General features: G+C 45.1%; 1 protein-coding gene across 1 annotated transcript in view; it reads right to left on the reverse strand.

The window, feature by feature from the left end:
* The window catches only part of LOC105004319 (liver carboxylesterase-like), a 27,040-nt gene that overhangs the window by 3,374 nt on the left and 13,704 nt on the right, over positions 1-9,962 (reverse strand). The window contains exons 8-12 of the mRNA XM_010861912.1: positions 9,882-9,962; positions 7,522-7,560; positions 4,875-5,015; positions 2,994-3,074; positions 2,565-2,712 (exon numbers count right to left, since the gene is read on the reverse strand). Coding sequence (XP_010860214.1) covers positions 2,565-2,712; positions 2,994-3,074; positions 4,875-5,015; positions 7,522-7,560; positions 9,882-9,962 — 490 coding nt within the window. The remainder of the gene's footprint in view (positions 1-2,564; positions 2,713-2,993; positions 3,075-4,874; positions 5,016-7,521; positions 7,561-9,881) is intronic.

Consider the following 9,962-nt stretch of genomic DNA (forward strand, 5'->3'; position numbering starts at 1 on the left):
GTTCGATCCCTGGGTCGAGAAGATCCACTCTCGCCTGGAAAATCTCATGGACAGAGGAGCCTGGTAGGCTACAGTCCATGGTGCTGCAAAGAGTTGGACACGACTAAATGACTTTACTTTACTTCAATGTCAAGCAGAGAATGCCGTGAGGAGGGGCTTTAACCTTGGCTCTACCATTTTAAAGTTTTAGAAAGAACTCATGATCCAACCATAGGGGAAAGAACTTTCATGAATGAGAGAAATTATTTTTGGGAGCATATTGCCCAAAAGATATTTTTGTTCATTTTTTTCTTTTTAACATTTCTGGCTTAAACTTCTGAGATTTATTAAATTCCTACAACCACAACACAAGTCTTCAAAAGAATAAGTAGGGCACAGGTTTGAATAGTAACATTTAGGAACAATAAGAAAAGCAGAGGGAAGGAAATAGCTAGCAATAAAAAATACACAAATTTAAACAGTGTGATGTTCTTTTTTCTCTATTTGGTAAGGAGGGGCTTATGAAATTGGCAGCATTATTTTTATTTTTTAATCTGAGTATCTTAACAGAGAGAATTAAGAAATACTCATTCTTATATACTGGAAGCAATTTCACAATATGTATCAAGAACTTTAAAATGGTCCTACAAGCTAGCCTAGTAATTAAACCTTTAGTAACCAAATCTAAAAAAAAAATCATCAGAGATTTCATTAAAGATATATGCACATCAGGCTGAGCATAATATTTTACAGCATCAAAGTATGGTCAGCCTGCCTCAATATCCAGTAGGACAGGAATACTAAAGTAAATTTTAATGTATTATTCCATGAGATAATAGATGCTTTTTATGAGTTTTCATTGACATTGAGGAAATGCTTACCATATAGGATTCCATGAAAAAAACACAATATAAAATTAATATTTAAATTATATGTAAGTCATGGGAAGATTAATGAAGAAAATATGTCAAAAATTTATAGTGCATATTTCTATGAATTTTGAAGGCTTCCAAGGTTAGAGCTAGCTTTGACTATAAATTTGACTAGAAAATAGAAATTTCTAGTTTCTTCTTTATGTGTTTCCATATTTTCAAAATGTTCTACAACTATAAGATGCTAATTTTTATATTCAGAATAAGTTCTCTTCTGTATAAAAAAAGACTTAAGACAAGTACAAAAAGTTAAAAAAAGGAAAGCATAATGTTAATGAAGTCTGGGAATTCCAAGCAAAAATGACTCTGATGGGGGTCCGACACATCCTGACTCACCCAAGATGACTGGGTCAACAGACAATGAAGCAGAGGAAACCACATGTATGGAGAGACAAGACCACTTTGTGAGAGAACAGCTCTGACCCCAGGCCGCCCCTGGCTGAAGAGCTTCATCAAGACCCTAGGGAGGAGGAAGGGTAACCAGAACCTATCCATGACTGTATTGAACTGGGGGGACCTGGTAGGTCAGCTGTAGCTACTTTTTATTATGCTTATAGAGTCCCAAATTCTAAAACCCTTCTAGCATGGTTAGAAAGAGTGATCTGGGTCAGAGAACCACGTCCTGCCTTGCAGACTAGGTGAGAGATAGCTCCTGGAAAGGGAGGGTCCTGTGAGGACCTCAGCAAGGCACTCCAAAAGGACACCTCCTGTCCAGGTGAGCTCCTCCATCCTTGGCCTCATGCCCCTAGGGCCCCCTCACACACAGTCTTGGGATATGCTAAAAGGTCCTGCGATAGACCCAGCACACACTGGCATGGAACAAGGCCAGCTGCAGACATCAACATTCTCCAGACCACTTGCCCCATACCTCCCTCTGCTCAGTCCTTTGGGTTTTCTTGGTCCCAGACAACATTCCTGATCCGACACTTGGCCTCATGCTATCTCAGCTCCACTGGTTAACAAACTAGTCTGAAGCTATCTCTGACCTTGGAAGGTTTCTAAGACAAAACCTCCAATATTTGCCCTGTGGCCCCACAGACTACTGTAATTCAGGTGAGGGACCCCGGGGCAGAGACTGTGGGTGTCTCCCCAAGTCCCCTGCTTCTGGGCTCACTGGCCAGAGTCCCACCTCCTGCACCTGTAGCTCTTTGCCTGAGGTCTTCGGCAGCCAGAGACCATTCTGCCCACATGTGCAGCAGATTAAAGCACCAGGGAATTAACTGCCCTTGGGAACAGCCTTCAACTGATGACTCATCAAAGCTGGAGGATAAATACCCCAGCTCTCTTGCCACTGACTGGGGAAAACCCTGAGCCACGTCTTCTGCTGGTTTCCCAGTGATTCCCCAGCCCCAGGTGTCCGTGGTGGATACTCGCTTGACAGCACAGTGTAGGCTGACTTCCTTGTCCATCCGTGTCACTTCTCCACTCCTCTACCAGTGTTATCTGGGATCACCCCAAATACACTGCCTGCATTTAGATCCTTCCTCAGAGTCTGCTTCTGGTGGAAACCAAAATAGGACAGTGCCCCACCCCTGGCTATGTGGAATGCATCTTGAAGTTTTCTTATATCTTTCTGTGCTGAGGGTTAAGACAGAATACAGTGTGAAGCTGGTGGGGTCAGGGTCCCTCTCCTGTCCAATGTCGAAGACTCACCTCTGTGGTAGCGGGCCGTGTTCACAGACGGGACACCAAACAACCTATCTGCAATCAAGTCCAGGAGCAGGTCTTTCTTTTGGACGGGGTCATGTGTCCCTCCTAAATACTTGTCAGTGGCCACTGGAGCCAGTTCCTCAGGGATGTTCTGAAATAGATCAAAAGCTAAAGTGACCACCAAGCCCTAGTGAACAGCCCTGGCTTCCCCAGCCAGGGAGGAAGGCTTGCATTAATGGTGAACTTCTCAGGCCCCATGCCACCACTCCTGCCCACCCCTGGTGGTGAGGTGGAAAGGCAGAAAAATAGGAGCTGAACCCCCCCCGACCCCTAGCCCCAGTCTTCATTTTGCCATCAGATGCTCTGAAATTGGAAACAAGCCCCTGCCCCTCTTTGGTGCTCAGCCAGTTTCTGTGATTTCTAGAGTCTTACAAGGATGGGGTAGGACTTCCACACGAGTGACGTGGCCATCTCCTGGTCCATCTTGCCTGCAGTGAGTGGGAAGCCCATGAGCTGTTAAAACAAAGGTTAAGCAATTATGAAATCATCAGGAAATAGCAGGAAAAACCAAAGTGACCAACAGACCAAACTAAATGGAGGCTGAAGGTCACTTTGTCATGCGTTTTTGATGAGTTTTGGACTCAAATGGACTTTAATATCCAGAGACCAAGGAGTGTAAAGAGGATAATGTAATTGTTAAGGGAAGCTGTCCTAGTCCTTGTGTGTGTGTGTGTGTGTGTGTGTGTATGTGTGTGTGTGTGTGTGTGTGTGTGTATGTGTGTGTGTAGACACACACAGACAAACAATTAGAGTCCCCAGAGTGGTCCAGACAGACAGGGAAGATTTCGGCCAGCCTAGGGTTGAAGTAAAGGGCTCTGGGGCAGATGACACGGACCCACAAATACCCCACCTGTGTCAGATAACTGGTAAAAAAAGTGAAAGTATTAGTAGCTCAGTCATGTCTAACTCTTTGCAACCCCATCGACTGTAGCCCAACAGGCTCCTCTGTTTGTGGAATTTTCCAGACAAGAATACTGGAGTGGGTAGCCATTCCCTTCTCCAGGGGATCTTCCCGACCCAGGGGCTTTACAGGCAGATTTGATAGTCAGATAACTGAGAAAGCCCCAAATCCTGCCATTATGACTTTGGTCCTTTGGTATAACCTCTGAAATCATTCTGAAGAACCGCAGAACTACAACTCCATTAAAGCTCAGCCCTAAGAGACTAGACCAAACTCCAGGACAGCTAAAGAAGGCTTAAGGCCATGTCCCCAGGATGACCGCAGGCCCTCTTCAAGAGCTCTGGGCTGCCAGGAGATTTTACTGTTTGTTTCCGCCAAAGCCTGGTGATAGGCAGGTAGGTCCCTGAACTCCCTCTTAGAGCAGTTACTTTAGAACTCTTGTAATTATAAATCTTTTCTTTGTCCCTTTACATGTAAATCTACCACCCAAAGCTGTTTCCTCAAGGACCTGAGAGCCATCTCTATGAAAAACAAACATGCAGGGGATAATTCTTGCTCTGTCCTCCAGTCCCTGTGAAAAGATAAAGGCCTAAGTTCAGTGGGAACCTTGATTCTACACACTGCCTCCTGTCATAAGACAGAAGTTTGTTTCTTCTCCAGATAAACGTCAGCTAACAAATCCAGGTGGTCCAGTCACATGGACAATCCACCCCACCCCACCCCACTCCCACCCACTCCTTAAATAAGCTCCAGGCTTTCATTTCAGGGATTGGATTCAGTTCACGATGGATCTTTTCCCTAGAGCAGGGGTGTAACTGAATCAAATCTGTTACCACGTCACCTAGTGTCCGGCTTTGTTTATCTTTGGCAGAAGGGAAAGCCCTTCCTAACTTTTGAAGTCAATTTTAACCCAGGAGGAAGCAGGCTCCTCTGACTCTTTCCGTGAGATGAGTGAGAGCATGGGTGACCAGGGGTGATTAGTGGGGAAAGCATGAAAACAGCAAGCCCTAGGGGAGAGGCTGCAGGTCCCAGACCTCACTCTCCAGAACCCTCGAGCCCCTGGCCCCGTCCAGGCCTTGGGTTTCATCTGCCCACTGACGATCTCCACCGGCCCTCCCGGAACTAGCATTTCAGGATCCATGGATGGGGGGACAATCACAGAGTGTGTGGGGATGTGGGTCCCCAGGGCTACATCTCCCAGATGACAGTGTGGACCATCGGAGATAGTTTTCATGGAAATGTCAACTTTTGTATGATGAGGACAGCTGGCCTGGTCCCACAGAGGGGTCTGTGACCAGAGATGGGAGGGTGATGGGATGGGAGACAAGTTTATGAGGCCTGCGCTTTCTCACCAAAGGCAGAATCCAGCCAAACTCTTGCTTGTTGATTCCGACGATGTAGGGAACGGTGTTGAAGTTCTTTTCAGCCAGCATCTCTTCTGGCATCTTTGGCAGCAGCACTCCGTCAACCACGGTGGGCAGGAAAGGATAGGTCTGGGGAAGAGGGCAGAGTATTGTCTGTGCTTCCCCTTCCAGGTCACACCCGCATCCCTGTCTCCACCTGCCGGAGCTCACAACCAGTATCACACACCTGAGTCCTAACAAAGAGGGATAACTCTGTGGACCCCAGAGGGTAGGACTCTGACCAGGGGACAGCAGTGGCCAGGTGATGGGGACAGATCTTCAGTCAATTTGGTATAAAAATATATAATATAATGTGCATATATTTGAAGTATCTATCTATCTATCTATATGTGTCTTTCCAGTCTCATTCAGCTCTCTGTATTTGTGATACTTAAGCTCTAAAAACTTACTGTAACGGACTTCCCTGGTGGTCCCCCAGTTAAGAGACTGTCTGCCAATGCAGGGGACATGGGGTTTAATCCCTGGTCCGGGAAGATTCCGCAGGCCTCAGGGCAACTAAGCCAACAAGGGCTCAGCGGTTCCCTGGGTGATGGGACTGTAAATCCCTTGGCCATCAGCCTCAACAGTGCTGCCCACTGTGCTTTTTTTTTAATCCGCCTTCATCTCATAAAATCACAAACATAGCTTGTTTTTCATGGCTTCGTCACACGCTATAGATGTTAATTTAGCATATTCCTAAGCAGCTCAACGAACTGATCGGCAAATAATCTTTTCCTTATTCTGGATGCTACGCATTGTTGATTCATTAACACTGAATTCTTGACCAGGAGCACTGTCATCCATGCCTGAAGGCAGTTTGTCTAATACTCGTATTTCTCACAAGTCAGACACATCGTAGGCTGCCTGCACTTAGGCACACTAGACAGCCCTTCTGTCTGTGGTCGGGATTATTTTAAACAGCAAAACTGACAGCACAAAACTCAAGAATGCAAAAGGTGGCACTAAATAGGACCATGAAAAGATATGTTAATGGTATTAGAGATGAAACAAAAAGACAAAAATGTAGCTCCTTGTTTGATCTCTGTGAAGAAAAGGGAACCCTCCTACACTGTTGGTGGGAATGTAAATTTGTGCAGCCACCTTGCAGAACGGTATGGAGGTTCCTTAAAAAGCTAAAAATATTATCATATGACCCTGCAATCCCACTCCGAGGCATATATCCACAGAAAACTCTAATTCAAAAAGACACATGCATCTCAATGTTCACAACAGCCCTATTTACAGTAGCCAAGACATGAAAGCAATCTAAATGTCCATCGACAGATAAATGGATAAAGAAGATATGGAACATATGATGGATGGAATATTACTCAGCCATGAAAAAGGATGAAACAATGCCATTTGCAGTAACATGGGTGGCCGCAGGGATTACATACTAGGTGAAGTAAGTCAGAAAGAGAAGGACAAATGCCATATGATATCACTTATATGTGGAATCTAAAATATGATGCAAATGAACTTATTTACAAAACAAAACAGACTCACAGACAGAAAACAAACTATAGTTACCAAAGGGGAAAAGGGGTCGAGTGGGGATAAATTAGGAGTTTGGGATTAGCAGATACAAACTCCTATATATAAAACAGATAAGCAACAAGACCCTACAGAGGGAGCTATATTCAATATCCTATAATAAACCATGGAGAAGGAAATGGCAACCCACTCCAGTGTTCTTGCCTGGAGAATCCCAGGGACAGGGGAGCCTGGTGGGCTGCCGTCTCTGGGGTCGCACAGAGTCAGACACGACTGAAGTGACTTAGTAGTAGTAGTAATTAAACCATAACGGAAAATAATATTAAAAAGATTGTGTATATATATGTATAGTTGAATCATTTCACTATATACCAGAAACCAGTCCAACACTGCAAATCTACTTAAAAAAAAAAAAAAAAAAAAACTTTGTTGAATGACTAAGTCTCATTTGATCCTCTCTACACCTTTTAAGGTAAGACTCCCCAAGGAGTCTGCAGAGAGGCCAGGACTGAGATGCCACAGAAGTAATGCCATCAGAACCTGGTGAAGGGAAGCGTTGGAAGGTGGGAGGAGACGAAGGAGATGGGAGACTGCTGTTGGAGTTTCCCACATGGCTGGGAGGAGAGTAGTGTCCTGAGGACTCAAGACTCATGGCTCCTTTCCCCACATCCCTGCAAACAGTGCGACTTGCACAGTCAGTCAACCTGAAACCCCCCCAGGAGATGATCCGGGCTCCTCCTGGAGGCTTCTGAAGAGCCCCTTACCCAGTCATCTCCACTCCCCACAGTGGAGGTTTCTCGTTCACCTTCTCCCAACAGGGCGTTTTCAGGAATGTAAACAAGACCATGGGCTGTTTGGGGACAGGGACACAGAGTTGGTGATGGAGAGCACTGCCTGGGGGTAAGGGTACTGGGTTCTAGTCTGATGACTGGTCTCCTCCTGGGGCCACCCGGACATTACTCTAGCTCTCTCCGGGCGTCAGCAGGGTAAACACAAGGAGCTACTATGGCTTCACATGGGAGAATTCCTGTCATTCATATGTAACTGGAGCTTAAAGGTGTCAAGTCTTAAAACCCATAATAAAGAAACCAAAGGTCCTTACCTTTGTTGGGTCTCCCAAGAAATTAAGAGTGAAAAAGTTCTGTGAAGACAAAGACAGAGGTTGTGGTGAGGAGGCTTCCTGGGAAGAAAGCTGACCTCTGTGAGCTGTCCCAAAGGTACCAAGTACTCCTTCCTGGTGCCACCCTGGCTGGGCTGAAAGGAAGCAGGCACGACACCCTCCCCTGGGCACCAGCACAGGGAGCAGGTGTGGGATGGGGGAGGGGAGTTCTGCAGAGGACTGTTGGTTGCCTGCCCTGCCCTCCACCCATTTCCCCTTCTTCTTCCTCCAGGCAACAACACCCTGATTTTCCTTTGGGGGACCCCCTCTCCCCAACTCTCACTCCATGATTACAGGCATCTGTATGTGACCTCAGATGCACCAAATCCCTGAATACAGGGACTACTTCAGCGGTGGACATGTGCCCATGTCAGTTCAATAGAGTTTACCCAAAACTTTTGCTGGAGTTATTGGGAAAGAGGGTTTCTAAGCAGATAGGATGTAAGACTAGAGTATTGTTGTTTAACTTCCCTAGGGGCCAGATCTGCCTAAGAGTGAAGCCAACACAGAAAGGTAAAAGCTGAGGGATAGAGACTGATTCTTAATAGCATCATATGTGCATCCAGATCCAGCCACGCCAGAATCCGTCAACTCCTGGACTTGTCTGTGAGTTACCAGAAGATTCTGTCACAATATATTCTTCTCAAAGCACTTTGAGATGAGTTTTCTCATCTTGCATTAGAAAATCCTGACTCCTACAAACTCACTGAAAATTCTCTTTGTTGTAAGTTTACCACAATTGTACTGACATTATTGTTATACTGTAGCTAACAGGCCTGACCAGTACATATGAGGTCACCAAAAACGGTCTCTCCATTATGTGTTGTAGCCCTGCAATCCAGGTGCATGTGTCCATGTGTGTGTGTCTATGTGTGTGTACTAGGGTGAGAAGGTAATCATGGAAACACTTCCACATGATCTCAGAAAACTGAGGAGGATTATAGAGGCTCTGGGTTTTACCAAAGTTACCAATTCTCCCTTTATAAACTGGACCTCATGTACCACATTGAGAGGTGCTGAAATAAATTCACATCCTTTCAGGCATGAGAAGGCAGTTGTGTTTTCATTCTTTGAACATATTGGTCACATCATGTGAGCCTGAGAAGCCAGGATCTAAGTCCCAAGGCCACACTGGAAAGGGCTCAGAGTCCAGTGTTAGAGACTTGTTTCTGGGGGTCCAGGAATACCCTCCGAGTCCAGACAGAGAGCCCAGGTGCTTAGGTTACTCTGGGCTTTCTTTCAAACCCTCCCCGACAGAGAGGATAGTTTCTATTGGCCTGGGTGCTATATTTCTGGGTGTCCATCCTGCTGTGGCTTCTCTGTGATGACGCACTGCCACAGACATCCATCAAACCTCACAGGTCACCTTCTCTGTGAAGTATCCTTGCTTAGTACAACAAATACTTCCCCTCTCTGTATGCCTACCACACAGAGCCCACAAAGTATGTGGGTGTGTTTCTCCCTGGAAAGTTCCTTGTGAGCAGGGACTATATAGCTGATTCACGTTCACATCACCCTCCCTGCTACCACCCCTCCCCGCCGCACACACATTTAACCTAGATACATGGATGGATGAAGTGGTCAGTAGGTGGAGTACTGGTGAGTCAGATGGACAAGTGGATACATGGAGATGGGTGATGGATGGATCACTGATTGGAGGGACGGATGATGGAGTGACAATACTGGTGTCTGGATGGTGCATGGATAATTAATAATAGATGAATGAAAAGTTTTGAATGGATTTGTGGACTGGATAGAGGAATGATAAGATAGATGAATAAATGAATGGATGGTTGGATAGATTAATGGGTTGATGTACAGTTTTCCTAGAATAACAACTGAGGCAGAGTCTTAAAAAAATCTAGAAAAGTGGCCCAACATTAGCTTAAAAATGAAAAGGTTTCTAAGTTAACTAAGATAAATTGTGATAATCTTTCCAAAAATATTTGTTTTTTATATTTCTGTCCCTAAAGTTCAGGATGGTAGTTACCTCTGAAATATACAATGTTTAATTTTTTAAAATATATCTAAAAATGAGAATAGAAAAAATGTTTTGATAGATCTAGAGGATTATTAATTGTTCATTATGTTCTTTTTTTGACTTTGCTAAAGTTTGAGATATTCATAATAATAAATAAAAACAGTTCCCCATTCAGATCCAGAGGCTGACACTGCTCCTGGGAGGTGAGAAACTGTCCCAGGTAATTTTTCTAGGGCAAGAGGACTGAAGCTGAAATGGTGAAGCCTGGAGCCATGTTTCCAGGGTTGGCGGCTTGTTTTTCCAAGAGAACTGATGCACTTACCATCTTTAGTGTTATCTCCAGGAGCTCGTCCTCTGTCTTCTGGCGCAGGCAGTGAACAAGGACAGCCGAGGTGATGGTTTT

Source organism: Bison bison, unplaced genomic scaffold, assembly GCF_000754665.1.
Source record: "Bison bison bison isolate TAMUID 2011002044 unplaced genomic scaffold, Bison_UMD1.0 scf7180017864473, whole genome shotgun sequence".
Classification (NCBI taxonomy): Eukaryota; Metazoa; Chordata; class Mammalia; order Artiodactyla; family Bovidae; genus Bison; species Bison bison.